A 16672-nucleotide genomic window follows, 5' to 3' on the forward strand; every position below is an offset into this window, starting at 1 on the left:
TAGATATGTGTCTATAAAGAGAATAACTGATACGTGTCTATAGAGTAGGTATGTATCTATAAACAGACTAACTGATACGGGTCTATAAAGAGAATAGATACGTGTCTATAAATAGAATAATAGATACGAGTCTATAAATGGCATAATAGATACGTATACGTAAAAAGAATAATAGATTATTATTATTATTATTATTCTCTGGGCCTCAGTTTCCTCATCTGTAAAATGGGGATGGAGACTCTGAGCCCCCCGTGGGACCACCTCATCACCTTGCAACCTCCCCGGCGCTTAGAACGGTGCTTTGCACAGAGTAAGTGCTTAACAAATACCGTCATTATTATTATTGTAAAGGGAATAATAGATATGTGTCTATAAATAGAATAATAGATACACGGAATATAATCAGAATAGACACGCTTATATAAACAGAACAATAGTTGAGTGTATACAAATAGAACAATAGATATGTGTCTATAAATAGAATAACTGATACCGTGTCTATAGAGTAGATACGTATCTATAAATAGAATAACTGATACGTGTCTATAAAGAGAATAGATACGTGTCTATAAATAGAATAATAGATCCGTGTCTATAAATGGAATAATAGATACGTATAGGTAAAAAGAATAATAGATTATTATTATTCTCTGGGCCTCAGTTTCCTCATCTGTAAAATGGGGATGGAGACTGTAAGCCCCCCGTGGGACCACCTCATCACCTTGCATCCTCCCCTGAACTTAGAACAGTGCTTTGCACAGAGTAAGTGCTTAACAAATACCATCATTATTATTATTATTAAAAAGGGAATAATATATGTCTATAAATAGAATAACAGACACGCAGAATATAAATAGACACGCTTATATAAATAGAACAATAGTTGTGTGTATACAAACAGAACAATAGATATGTGTCTATAAATAGAATAACTGATACGTGTTTATAAAGAGAATAGATACGTGTCTATAAATAGAATAATAGATACGCGTCTATAAATGGAATCATCAATCGTATTTATTGAGCGCTTACTATGTGCAGAGCACTGTACTAAGCGCTTAATAGATAATATTATTATTCTATCTATTCTAAGTGCATCTATTATCTAATAATAATACTATTATAATTCTATCTATTCTTAATAGAATAATAGATACGTATACATTAATAGAATAATAGATTATTATTATTATTATTATTCTCTGGGCCTCAGTTTCCTCATCTGGAAAATGGGGATGAAGACTGTGAGCCCCCCATGGGACAACTTCATCACCTTGCAACCTCCCCAGCGCTTAGAACAGTGCTTTGCACACAGTAAGTGTTTAACAAATACCATCATTATTATTATTATTATAAAGGGAATAATAGGTATGTGTCTATAAACAGAATAATAGACACGCGGAATATAAACAGAATAGACACGCTTATATAAATAGAACAATAGTTGTGTGCATACAAATAGAACAATAGATATGTGTCTATAAAGAGAATAACTGATATGTGTCTACAAAGAGAATAGATACGTGTCTATAAAGAGAATAGATACGTGTCTATAAAGAGAATAGATACGTGTCTATAAACAGAATAATAGATACGTGTCTATAAATGGAATAATAGATACGTATACGTAAAAAGAATAATAGATTATTATTATTATTATTATTCTCTGGGCCTCAGTTTCCTCATCTGTAAAATGGGGATGGAGACTGTGAGCCCCCCATGGGACCACCTCATCATCTTGTAACCTCCCCAGCACTTAGAACGGTGCTTTGCACAGAGTAAGTGCTTAACAAATACCGTCATTATTATTATTGTAAAGGGAATAATAGATATGTGTCTATAAATAGAATAATAGATACGCGGAATATAAACAGAATAGACACGCTTATATAAATAGAACAATAGATATGTGTCTATAAATAGAATAACTGATATGTGTCTATAAACAGAGTAGATACGTATCTATAAATAGAATAACTGATACGTATCTATAAAGAGAATAGATACGTGTCTATAAATAGAATAGATACGTGTCTATAAATGGAATAATAGATACGTATACGTAAAAAGAATAATAGATGATTATTATTATTATTCTCTGGGCCTCAGTTTCCTCATCTGTAAAATGGGGATGGAGACTGTGAGCCCCCCGTGGGACCACCTCATCACCTTGTAACCTCCCCAGCGCTTAGAACAGGGCTTTGCACAGAGTAAGTGCTTAACAAATACCGTCATTATTATTATTGTAAAGGGAATAATAGATACGTGTCTATAAATAGAATAATAGACATGCAGAATATAAACAGAATAGACACGCTTATATAAATAGAACAATAGTTGTGTGTATACAAATAGAACAATAGAAAGGTGTCTATAAATAGAATAACTGATACGTGTCTATAAATAGAATAATAGATACGTGTCTATAAATGGAATAATAGATACGTATACGTAAAAAGAATAATAGATTATTATTATTATTATTATTCTCTGGGCCTCAGTTTCCTCATCTGTAAAATGGGGATGGAGACTGTGAGCCCCCCATGGGACCACCTCATCACCTTGTAATCTCCCCAGCGCTTAGAACGGTGCTTTGCACAGAGTAAGTGCTTAACAAATACCGTCATTATTATTATTGTAAAGGGAATAATAGATATGTGTCTATAAATAGAATAATAGATACGCGGAATATAAACAGAATAGACACGCTTATATAAATAGAACAATAGATATGTGTCTATAAATAGAATAACTGATATGTGTCTATAAACAGAGTAGATACGTATCTATAAATAGAATAACTGATACGTGTCTATAAAGAGAATAGATACGTGTCTACAAATGGAATAATAGATACGTATACGTAAAAAGAATAATAGATGATTATTATTATTATTCTCTGGGCCTCAGTTTCCTCATCTGTAAAATGGGGATGGAGACTGTGAGCCCCCCGTGGGACCACCTCATCACCTTGTAACCTCCCCAGCGCTGAGAACAGGGCTTTGCACAGAGTAAGTGCTTAACAAATACCGTCATTATTATTATTGTAAAGGGAATAATAGATATGTGTCTATATATAGAATAACAGATACGCGGAATATAAACAGAATAGACACGCTTATATAAATAGAACAATAGTTGTGTGCACACAAATAGAACAATAGATATGTGTCTATAAAGAGAATAACTGATACGTGTCTATAGAGTAGATATGTATCTATAAACAGACTAACTGATACGGGTCTATAAAGAGAATAGATACGTGTCTATAAATAGAATAATAGATACGTGTCTATAAATGGAATAATAGATATGTATATGTAAAAAGAATAATAGATTATTATTATTATTATTATTCTCTGGGCCTCAGTTTCCTCATCTGTAAAATGGGGATGAAGACTGTGAGCCCCCCGTGGGACCACCTCATCACCTTGTAAACTCCCCAATGCTTAGAACAGGGCTTTGCACACGGTAAGTGTTTAACAAATACCGTCATTATTATCATTGTAAAGGGAATAATAGGTATGTGTCTATAAATAGACTAACAGACATGCGGAATATAAACAGAATAGACACGCTTATATAAATAGAACAATAGTTGTGTGCATACAAATAGAATAGATATGTGTCTATAAATAGAATAACTGATACGTGTCTATAGAGTAGATACATATCTATAAATAGAATAACTGATACGTGTCTATAAAGAGAATACATGCGTGTCTATAAATAGAATAATAGATACGTGTCTATAAATGGAATAATAGATACATATACGTAAAAAGAATAATAGATGATGATGATGATTATTCTCTGGGCCTCAGTTTCCTCATCTGTAAAATGGGGATGAAGACTGTGAGCCCCCCGTGGGACCACCTCATCACCCTGTAACCTCCCCAACGCTTAGAACAGTGCTTTGCACAGAGTAAGTATTTAACAAATACTGTCATTATTATTATTATTATAAAGGGAATAATAGGCATGTGTCTATAAATAGAATAATAGACACGCAGAATATAAACAGAATAGACAGACTTATAATAAATAGAACAATAGTTGTGTGTATACAAATAGAACAATAGATATGTGTCTATAAAGAGAATAACTGATACGTGTCTATAAAGAGAGTAGATATGTATCTATAAATAGAATAACTGATACGTGTCTATAAGGAGAATAGATACGTGTCTATAAATAGAATAATAGATACGTGTCTATAAATGGTATAATAGATACGTATACGTAAAAAGAATAATAGATTATTCTTCTTCTTCTTCTCTGGGCCTCAGTTTCCTCATCTGTAAAATGGGGATGGAGACTGTGAGCCCCCCGTGGGACCACCTCATCACCTTGTAATCTCCCCAGCGCTTAGAACGGTGCTTTGCACAGAGTAAGTGCTTAACAAATACCGTCATTATTATTATTGTAAAGGGAATAATAGATATGTGTCTATAAATAGAATAATAGACACGCGGAATATAAACAGAATAGACACGCTTATATAAATAGAACAATAGTTGAGTGTATACAAATAGAACAATAGATATGTGTCTATAAAGAGAATAACTGATACGTGTCTATAGAGTAGATATGTATCTATAAATAGAATAACTGATACGTGTCTATAAAGAGAATAGATACATGTCTATAAATAGAATAATAGATACGTATATGTAAAAAGAATAATAGATTATTATTATTATTATTATTATTCTCTGGGCCTCAGTTTCCTCATCTGTAAAATGGGGATAAAGACTGTGAGCCCCCCGTGGGACCACCTCATCACCTTGTAACCTCCCCAGCGCTTAGAACGGTGCTTTGCACAGAGTAAGTGCTTAACAAATACCGTCATTATTATTATTGTAAAGGGAATAATAGATATGTGTCTATAAATAGAATAATAGACACGCGGAATATAAACAGAATAGACACGCTTATATAAATAGAACAATAGTTGAGTGTATACAAATAGAACAATAGATATGTGTCTATAAAGAGAATAACTGATACGTGTCTATAGAGTAGATATGCATCTATAAATAGAATAACTGATACGTGTCTATAAAGAGAATAGATACATGTCTATAAATAGAATAATAGATACGTATATGTAAAAAGAATAATAGATTATTATTATTATTATTATTATTCTCTGGGCCTCAGTTTCCTCATCTGTAAAATGGGGATGGAGACTGTGAGCCCCCCGTGGGACCACCTCATCACCTTGTAATCTCCCCAGCGCTTAGAACAGTGCTTTGCACAGAGTAAGTGCTTAACAAATACCGTCATTATTATTATTGTAAAGGGAATAATAGATATGTGTCTACAAACAGAATAATAGACACACGGAATATAAACAGAATAGACACGCTTATATAAATAGAACAATAGTTGTGTGCATACAAATAGAATAGATATGTGTCTATAAGTAGAATAACTGATACGTGTCTATAGAGTAGATACGTATCTATAAATAGAATAACTGATACGTGTCTATAGAGTAGATACGTATCTATAAATAGAAGAACTGATACGTGTCTATAAAGAGAATAGATACGTGTCTATAAATAGAATAATAGATACGTGTCTATAAATGGAATAATAGATACGTATACGTAAAAAGAATAATAGATGATTATTATTATTCTCTGGGCCTCAGTTTCCTCATCTGTAAAATGGGGATGGAGACTGTGAGCCCCCCGTGGGACCACCTCATCACCTTGTAACCTCCCCAGCGCTTAGAACAGGGCTTTGCACAGAGTAAGTGCTTAACAAATGCCGTCATTATTATTATAAAGGGAATAATAGGTATGTGTCTATAAATAGAATAATAGACACGCGGAATATAAACAGAATAGACATGCTTATATAAATAGAACAATAGTTGAGTGTATACAAATAGAACAATAGATATGTGTCCCTAAATAGAATAACTGATACGTGTCTATAAAGAGAATAGATACGTGTCTATAAATAGAATAATAGATACATGTCTATAAGTGGAATAGATACGTACACGTAAAAAGAATAATAGATTATTATTATTATTATTCTCTGGGCCTCACTTTCCTCATCTGTAAAATGGGGATGGAGACTGTGAGCCCCCCGTGGGACCACCTCATCACCTTGTATCCTCCGCTGCACTTAGAACAGTGCTTTGCACAGAGTAAGTGCTTAACAAATACCGTCATTATTATTATTATTATTATAAAGGGAATAATAGGTATGTGTCTATAAATAGAATAATAGACACGCGGAATATAAACAGAATAGACACGCTTATATAAATAGAACAATAGTTGAGTGTATACAAATAGAACAATAGATATGTGTCTATAAATAGAATAACTGGTACGTGTCTATAAAGAGAATAGAGACGTGTCTATAAATAGAATAACAGATACGTGTCTATAAATGGAATAATAGATACATATACGTAAATAGAATGATAGATTATTCTTCTTCTTCTTCTCTGGGCCTCAGTTTCCTCATCTGTAAAATGGGGATGGAGACTGTGAGCCCCCCCGTGGGACAACCTCATCACCTTGTATCCTCTCCTGCACTTAGAATAGTGCTTGGCACAGAGTAAGTGCTGAACAAATACCATTATTATTATTATTATTATGATTATTAAGGGAATAATAGATATGCTATCTACTGAGCGCTCACTCTGTGCCAAGCGCCGTTCTGAGCGCCGGGGTAGACAGGAGGCAGTCGGGGGGCTCCGGGTCATCCCCCGCTTTTCCAGCCGAGGTCCAGAGACGGGAAGCCACGGGCCCGGAGCCGGGACTCGAACCCACGCCCCCCGCCCCGCCGCTTCGACACCCGGGGGGGGCGCCCAGTAAATACCACGGCTGGATTCTGGGTAAAAGCAGGGCGCTGGGGGGTGACGCCTCCCCACGCTCCTCTTCCCTGTTCGTTCAACCGCATTTACTGAGCGCTTACTGTGTGCGGAGCGCTGTGCTAAGCGCTTGTTGGGTCTCCTTGGGCGCTCTGTACTGGCCATTGAGGCCCGGGTTCTAATCCCGCTTGAAACGCCCGCGCCGGCGGAGAGCCTCGGCTCGGGAGAATCCGGGATGAGCGGCGGCCGGATAGGCGAATCCCCGTTTTTCCGAGCGATTTTTCCTGTTTTGACGGGCCGGGATGTCTCCCGGAGCTTTCCCGCCCCGCGGGCGACTCACCTGCGTCAGGTGGGAGACGACGATGTCGTCTCTTACAGTCACTTTCCCGTCGTTGCACTGAAATATGAAGAGCTTTTTGACGCCCGAGAGCAACCTAGGAGACAAGGGAGAGACGAGGAAGTCGTCGGGAGCGGGGGAAGTTCGGAACCGGCCCGGATTTCACGCCCGGAAGAATTCCCGTCGCCTCGGAGATCCCGATGGGAGGCAGGATCTCCGGGGGCCGCCATCGGGGATTCTGGGGGCGGTTCCGGGGCTCGGGAAATAATAATAACAATAATAATAATGGCATTTGTTAAGCGCTTACTATGTGCAGAGCACTGTTCTAAGCGCTGGGGGTGGATACAAGGTGATCACGCACATGGGGCTCACTGTCTTAACCCCCATTTTACAGATGAGGGAACTGAGGCTCAGAGAAGTGAAGCGACTCGCCCATGGTCACACGGCAGATATGTGGCGGAGCCGGGATTTGAACCCGTGACCTCCGACTCCAAAGCCCGGGCTCAAAGCCACCGAGCCACGCTGCTTTTCCAGACGAGGGAACCGAGGCACGGAGAAGCGACGTGACCGCCCCCCCAATCCCACACCCGACGAGCGGCGGGGCCGGGATTAGAACCCAGGACCTCCCACTCCCAAGCCCGGGCTCTCTCCACGGAGCCGCGCTGCTTTGGACACCCGCCGGATGTAGCGGGAGGCTGTACTAGACGCCTGTCTCGCCCGGATCTGTTATTTATTTCGACCGCCGTCCGTCTCCCCGCCTCCAGACAGGGAGAGGGTTGGGTTTTTTTCGGACCGGGCGCTCGGTACAGCGCCCCGCGGGACCCGGGTTCGAATCCCGGCTCTGCCGAGCGCTGGTTCTGGGGCTCGGGAAATAATAATAACAATAATAATAATAATAATAATAGCATTTGTTAAGCGCTTACTATGTGCAGAGCACTGTTCTAAGCGCTGGGGGTGGATACAAGGTGATCACGCACATGGGGCTCACAGTCTTAACCCCCATTTTACAGATGGGGGAACTGAGGCTCAGAGAAGTTAAGCGACTCGCCCATGGCCACACGGCAGATATGTGGCGGAGCCGGGATTTGAACCCGTGACCTCCGACTCCAAAGCCGGGGCTCAAAGCCACCGAGCCACGCTGCTTTTCCAGACGAGGGAACCGAGGCACGGAGAAGCGACGTGACCTCGCCCCAATCCCACACCCGACGAGCGGCGGGGCCGGGATTAGAACCCAGGACCTCCCACTCCCGAGCCCGGGCTCTCTCCATGGAGCCGCGCTGCTTTGGAAACCTGCCGGATGGAGCGGGCGGCTGTACTAGACGCCTGTCTCGCCCGGATCTGTTATTTATTTCGACCGCCGTCCGTCTCCCCGCCTCCAGACAGGGTTTTTTTCGGACCGGGCGCTCGGTACAGCGCCCCGCGGGACCCGGGTTCTAATCCCGGCTCTGCCGAGCACTGGTTCTGGGGCTCGGGAAATAATAATAACAATAATAATAATAATAATAATAGCATTTGTTAAGCGCTTACTATGTGCAGAGCACTGTTCTAAGCGCTGGGGGTGGATACAAGGTGATCACGCACATGGGGCTCACTGTCTTAACCCCCATTTTACAGATGAGGGAACTGAGGCTCAGAGAAGTTAAGCGACTCGCCCATGGCCACACAGCAGATACGTGGCGGAGCCAGGATTTGAACCCGTGACCTCTGACTCCAAAGCCGGGGCTCAAAGCCACCGAGCCACGCTGCTTTTCCAGACGAGGGAACCGAGGCACGGAGAAGCGACGTGACCGCCCCCCCCAATCCCACACCCGACGAGCGGCGGGGCCGGGATTAGAACCCAGGACCTCCCACTCCCAAGCCCGGGCTCTCTCCACGGAGCCGCGCTGCTTTGGACACCCGCCGGATGTAGCGGGAGGCTGTACTAGACGCCTGTCTCGCCCGGATCTGTTATTTATTTCGACCGCCGTCCGTCTCCCCGCCTCCAGACAGGGAGAGGGTTGGGTTTTTTTCGGACCGGGCGCTCGGTACAGCGCCCCGCGGGACCCGGGTTCTAATCCCGGCTCTGCCGAGCACTGGTTCTGGGGCTCGGGAAATAATAATAACAATAATAATAATAATAATAATAGCATTTGTTAAGCGCTTACTATGTGCAGAGCACTGTTCTAAGCGCTGGGGGTGGATACAAGGTGATCACGCACATGGGGCTCACTGTCTTAACCCCCATTTTACAGATGAGGGAACTGAGGCTCAGAGAAGTTAAGCGACTCGCCCATGGCCACACAGCAGATACGTGGCGGAGCCAGGATTTGAACCCGTGACCTCCGACTCCAAAGCCCGGGCTCAAAGCCACCGAGCCACGCTGCTTTTCCAGACGAGGGAACCGAGGCACGGAGAAGCGACGTGACCCCCCCCCCAAATCCCACACCCGACGAGTGGCGGGGCCGGGATTAGAACTCAGGACCTCGACTCCCAAGCCCGGGCTCTCTCCCCGGAGCCGCGCTGCTTTGGAAACCTGCCGGATGTAGCGGGCGGCTGTACTAGACGCCTGTCTCGCCCGGATCTGTTATTTATTTCGACCGCCGTCCGTCTCCCCGCCTCCAGACAGGGAGAGGGTTGGGTTTTTTTTGGACCGGGCGCTCGGTACAGCGCCCCACGGGACCCGGGTTCGAATCCCGGCTCTGCCGAGGGCTGGTTCTGGGGCTCGGGAAATAATAATAACAATAATAATAATAATAATAATAATAGCATTTGTTAAGCGCTTACTATGTGCAGAGCACTGTTCTAAGCGCTGGGGGTGGATACAAGGTGATCACGCACATGGGGCTCACAGTCTTAACCCCCATTTTACAGATGAGGGAACTGAGGCTCAGAGAAGTTAAGCAACTCGCCCATGGCCACACAGCAGATACGTGGCGGAGCCAGGATTTGAACCCGTGACCTCTGACTCCAAAGCCCGGGCTCAAAGCCACCGAGCCACGCTGCTTTTCCAGACGAGGGAACCGAGGCACGGAGAAGCGACGTGACCGCCCCCAAATCCCACACCCGACGAGCGGCGGGGCCGGGATTAGAACCCAGGACCTCCCACTCCCAAGCCCGGGCTCTCTCCACGGAGCCGCGCTGCTTTGGAAACCCGCCGGATGTAGCGGGCGGCTGTACTAGACGCCTGTCTCGCCCGGATCTGTTATTTATTTTGACCGCCGTCCGTCTCCCCGCCTCCAGACAGGGTTTTTTTCAGACCGGGCGCTCAGTACAGCGCCCCGCGGGACCCGGGTTCTAATCCCGGCTCTGCCGAGCGCTGGCCGGGCGACCCCGGTCGAGTCGTTTCGCTTCTCCGGGCCTCCGTTTCCTCGGCTGAAAAAGCGCTCAACAAATACCATTATTATTATTATCCGTTCTGCCTCCAAATTCGCCGCGGAGCCCCAGGCGGGACGGGCTGGATTGAGCGCTTAGTACAGCGCTCCGCACACAGCAGGCGCTCAATAAATACGATTGAATGGACGAATCCGGCGAGAAAAAAAAGAGATCCATCGTCCTTCACTTTCCAATTCCCACCTCGGCATCCCTCAGTCCTGACGCGCTCCCCGCGGGATTTCCGCGGAGGACCCGAGTTCTAATCCCGGCCCCGTCTCCCGCCCGCTGTGTGAGCTCGGGGAAGTCGCCTAACCTCTCTGGGCCTCGCTGAGCTCCCCGGTAAAACGGGTTTCTCGAGGTCGACGGCCGGCCCGAGGCCGCGCGGCGGAGGGGGGCGGGATTCGAACCCGGGTCCTTCCGACTCCCGGGCCCGGCAGCGCTAGATCCGATTTGGAACGGACGCCCCTCTCCGGCCCGGAAGCTCGTTATCGGCGGGGAACGTTCCCAGCCGTCTCCCCCCACCCCCGGGCGCTCAGTACAGCGCTCGGAGGGCGCTCACTAAGCACCACCGGTCGGTAGCTTCGGCTCCCGGAGGGCAGGGAGGTCACCCTCCCGACGCGTCCAGTTCGGAGACGCGGCAGGGAGGGCCCGGGCCCGGGTGTCCGAGGTCCTGGGTTCGAATCCCGACTCCGCCACTCGTCAGCTGGGGGACTTTGGGCGAGTCGCCTCGCTTCTCCAGGCCTCAGTTCCCTCGTCTGGAAAATGGGGCTTAAGACCGTGAGCCCCCCCACCCCGCGGAGACCACCTGATGACTGTGATTCTCCCCCAGCGCTTAGAACAGTGCTTAGCACATAGTAAGCGCTTTACAGATAATCATTCAATCGTATTTATTGAGCGCTTACTGAGTGCAGAGCACTGTACTAAGCGCTTGGAAGTACAAGTTGGCAACATACAGAGACGGTCTCTACCCAACAGTGAGCTCACAGTCTAGAAGAAGAATAATAACGATGGCATTTATTAAGCGCTTACTATGTGCAAAGCACTGTTCTAAGTGCTGGGGAGGTTACAAGGCGATCGGGTTGTCCCACGGGGGGCTCACAGTCTTCATCCCCATTTTCCAGATGAGGGAACTGAGGCCCAGAGAAGTGACTTACCCAAAGTCACACAGCTGCGGAGCCGGGATTTGAACCCATGACCTCGACTCCAGAGCCCGGGCTCTTTCCACTGAGCCATGCAGATCCCATCGTCATTGTTATTATGACGCCAGGATAACGATAATAATTATTTTGGTATTTGCTAAGCGCTTACTATGTGCCAAGCACTGTTCTAAGCGCTGGGGAGCTTACAAGGTGATCGGGTTGTCCCACAGGAGGCTCAGTCTTCATCCCCATTTTACAGATGAGGGAACTGAGGCACAGAGAAGTGACTTGCCCAAAGTCACACAGCCGGGATTTGAACCCACAACCTCTGACTCCGGAGCCCGGGCTCTTTCCACTGAGCCACGGAGATCCCATCGTCATTGTTATTATGACGCCCGGATAATGATAATAATAATTTTGGTATTTGCTAAGCGCTTACTATGTGCCAAGCACTGTCCTAAGCGCTGGGGAGGTTACAAGGTGATCGGGTTGTCCCACGGGAGGCTCAGTCTTCATCCCCATTTTACAGATGAGGTCACTGAGGCCCAGAGAAGTGACTTGCCCAAAGTTGCACAGCCGCAGAGCCGGGATTTGAACCCATGACCTCGACTTCAGAGCCTGGGCTCTTTCCACTGAGCCACGCAGATCCCATCGTCATTGTTATTATGACGCCCGGATAATGATAATAATAATTTTGGTATTTGCTAAGCGCTATGTGCCAAGCACTGTTCTAAGCGCTGGGGAGGTTACAAGGTGATCGGGTTGTCCCACGGGAGGCTCAGTCTTCATCCCCATTTTACAGATGAGGGAACTGAGGCCCAGAGAAGTGACTTGCCCAAAGTCACACAGCCGGAATTTGAACCCACGACCCCTGACTCCGGAGCCCGGGCTCTTTCCACTGAGCCACGCAGATCCCATCGTCATTGTTATTATGACGCCCGGATAACGATAATAATAATTTTGGTATTTGTTAAGCGCTTACTATGTGCCAAGCACTGTTCTAAGCGCTGGGGAGGTTACAAGGTGATCGGGTTGTCCCACGGGAGGCTCAGTCTTCATCCCCATTTTACAGATGAGGTCACTGAGGCCCAGAGAAGTGACTTGCCCAAAGTTGCACAGCCGCAGAGCCGGGATTTGAACCCATGACCTCGACTTCAGAGCCTGGGCTCTTTCCACTGAGCCACGGAGATCCCATCGTCATTGTTATTATGACGCCCGGATAACGATAATAATAATTTTGGTATTTGTTACGCGCTTACTATGTGCCAAGCACTGTTCTAAGCGCTGGGGAGGTTACAAGGCGATCGGGTTGTCCCACGGGAGGCTCAGTCCTCATCCCCATTTTCCAGATGAGGGAACTGAGGCCCAGAGAAGTGACCTGCCCAAAGTCACACAGCCGCGGAGCCGGGATTTGAACCCACGACCTCTGACTCCGGAGCCCGGGCTCTTTCCACTGAGCCACGGAGATCCCATCGTCATTGTTATTATGACGCCCGGATAACGATAATAATAATTTTGGTATTTGCTAAGCGCTTACTATGCGCCAAGCACTGTTCTAAGCGCTGGGGAGCTTACAAGGTGATCGGGTTGTCCCACGGGAGGCTGAGTCCTCATCCCCATTTTCCAGAGGAGGGAACTGAGGCCCAGAGGAGCGACTCGTCCAAGGTCACCCAGCTGACCAGTGGCGGAGCCGGCATTCGAACCCACGACCTCGGACTCCCAAGCCCGCGATCTTTCAATTCATTCATTCATTCATTCAATCGCATTTATTGAGCGCTCATTCCACCGTGCAACGCTGCTCCCGGGGCCCGGGCGTTCAGTCCACCGCCCCGGGCCGCGTCCATCTCGACTCTTTTCGACCGTGAGCCCGCTGTTGGGCAGGGACCGTCTCTATACGTCGCCGACTTGGACTGCCCAAGCGCCTGGTCCAGTGCTCTGCACACAGTTAGCGCTCAATAAGTACGACTGATCGATTGATCGACTCCACGCCTCCCGCCGCCCTTCCTCACCAGAGGGTTTCGCGGACGGCCTGGATCTCCGTGACGTAGGTCCTGTCCTCCGGGACGCGGAACGGGTCGCGGCTGTGCAGGTGGCGGGCCCTGCGGAACAGAATTAGACGTATATATGTATATATATACACGATTGATTCATTCACATTCATTCATACATTCAAATACGACTGAATGTATATACGTTCGTACGTATTTATTACTCTATTTTATTTCTATATATATATTTATATAATAGATAATATAATATATTATATTATATTATACATTATATATATTTATATAATGTATAATATATAATATAATATATAATATATTATGTAATATATATTATATATTTATATATATTATTTATATATATTTATATATATAAGTAGTCTATATATATATGTATATATATATACGATTGATTCATTCACATTCATTCATACATTCAAATACGACAATGTATACATGTTTGCACGTATTTATTACTCTATTTTATTTGTACATATTTATTCTATTTCTTTGATTTGGTTAATATGTTTTGTTCTGTTGTCTGTCTCCCCCTTCTAGACTGTGAGCCCGCTGTTGGGTAGGGACCGGCTCTAGATGTTGCCAACTTGGGCTTCCCAAGCGCTTAGTACAGTGCTCTGCACCCAGCAGGCGCTCAATAAATACCACTGAATGAATGAACACACGCCACGGAGAATTAGACGTCGTCGGCGGTCGCAATTTCCAATATATTCATCGTTTCTAATACAGGAAAGCTTTAATTCTCCCCCCGCCTTACCTCCTTCCCCTCCCCACAGCAGCCGTATATATGTATATATATACACGATTGATTCATTCACATTCATTCATACATTCAAATACGACTGAATGTATATATGTTTGTACGTATTTATTACTCTATTTTATTTCTAAATATATATTTATATATATTTATATAATATATAATATAATATATAATATATTATATTATATTATATATAAATATATAATATATAATATATAATATAATATATAATATGATATATGATATATTATATTATGTAATGCATATTATATATATATTTATATATATTATTTATATATTTATATATATGTAGTCTATATATATATACATATATATATATACGATTGATTCATTCACATTCATTCATACATTCAAATACGACAATGTATACATGTTTGCACGTATTTATTACTCTATTTTATTTGTACATATTTATTCTATTTCTTTTATTTGGTTAATATGTTTTGTTCTGTTGTCTGTCTTCCCCTTCTAGACTGTGAGCCCGCTGTTGGGTAGGGACCGGCTCTAGATGTTGCCAACTTGGGCTTCCCAAGCGCTTAGTACAGTGCTCTGCACCCAGCAGGCGCTCAATAAATACCACTGAATGAATGAACACGCGCCACGGAGAATTAGACATCGTCGGCGGTCGCAATTTCCAATATATTCATCGTTTCTAATACAGGAAAGCTGTAATTCTCCCCCCGCCTTACCTCCTTCCCCTCCCCACAGCAGCCGTATATATGTATATATATACACGATTGATTCATTCACATTCATTCATACATTCAAATACAACTGAATGTATATATGTTTGTACGTATTTATTACTCTATTTTATTTCTATATATATATTTATATAATATATAATATAATATATAATATATAATATATTATATATAATTATATAATATATAATATAATATATATGATATATTATATTATGTAATGTATGTTATATATATATTTATAGATATTATTTATATATATTTATATATATGTCGTCTATATATATACGATTGATTCATTCATTCATTCATACATTCAAATATGACTGAATGTATATATGTTTGTACGTATTTATTACTCTATTTTATTTGTACATATTTATTCTATTTATTTTATTTTGTTACTATCATTTGTTTTGTTGCCTGTCTCCCCCTTCTAGACCGTGAGCCCACTGTTGGGTAGGGACAGTCTCTAGATGTTGCCAACTTGGGCTTCCCAAGCGCTTAATACAGTGCTCTGCACCCAGCAGGCGCTCAATAAATACCACTGAATGAATGAACACGCGCCACAGAGAATTAGACATCGTCGGCGGTCGCAATTTCCAATATATTCATCGTTTCTAATACAGGAAAGCTTTAATTCTCCCCCCGCCTTACCTCCTTCCCCTCCCCACAGCAGTCGTATATATGTATATATATACACGATTGATTCATTCACATTCATTCATACATTCAAATACGACTGAATGTATATATGTTTGCACGTATTTATTACTCTATTTTATTTCTATATACATATATTTATATAATATATAAAATATATAATATAATATAATATATATAATATATAATATATAATATAATATAATATATTATATATTTATATATATTATATATATATGTACAGTCTATATATATGTATATATATATAAACGATTGATTCATTCACATTCATTCATGCATTCAAATATGACTGAATGTATGAACACGCGCCACGGAGAATTAGACGTCGTCGGTGGTCGGAATTTCCAATATATTCATCGTTTCTGATACAGGAAAGCTTTAATTCTCCCCCCGCCTTACCTCCTTCCCCTCCTCACAGCACCCGTATATATGTATATAGATACACGATTGATTCATTCACATTCATTCATACATTCAAATACGACTGAATGTATATATGTTTGTACGTATTTATTACTCTATTTTATTTCTATATATATATTTATATATATTTATATAATATATAATATAATATATAATATATTATATATAGTTATATAATATATAATATATAATATAATATGTGATATATTATATTATGTAATGTATGTTATATATATATTTATATATATTATTTATATATATTTATATATATGTAGTCTATATATATATACATATATATATATACGATTGATTCATTCACATTCATTCATACATTCAAATACGACAATGTATACATGTTTGCACGTATTTATTACTCTATTTTATT

General features: G+C 42.7%; 1 protein-coding gene across 1 annotated transcript in view; it reads right to left on the reverse strand.

The window, feature by feature from the left end:
• Positions 1 to 16672, reverse strand: part of TUBGCP5 (tubulin gamma complex associated protein 5) — a 155239-nt gene that overhangs the window by 108415 nt on the left and 30152 nt on the right. Inside the window, exons 8-9 of the mRNA XM_038757204.1 lie at positions 13678 to 13767; positions 7182 to 7275 (exon numbers count right to left, since the gene is read on the reverse strand). Of these exons, the coding sequence (XP_038613132.1) occupies positions 7182 to 7275; positions 13678 to 13767 (184 nt within the window). The remainder of the gene's footprint in view (positions 1 to 7181; positions 7276 to 13677; positions 13768 to 16672) is intronic.

This window comes from Tachyglossus aculeatus, chromosome 15, assembly GCF_015852505.1.
Source record: "Tachyglossus aculeatus isolate mTacAcu1 chromosome 15, mTacAcu1.pri, whole genome shotgun sequence".
Taxonomy (NCBI): domain Eukaryota; kingdom Metazoa; phylum Chordata; class Mammalia; order Monotremata; family Tachyglossidae; genus Tachyglossus; species Tachyglossus aculeatus.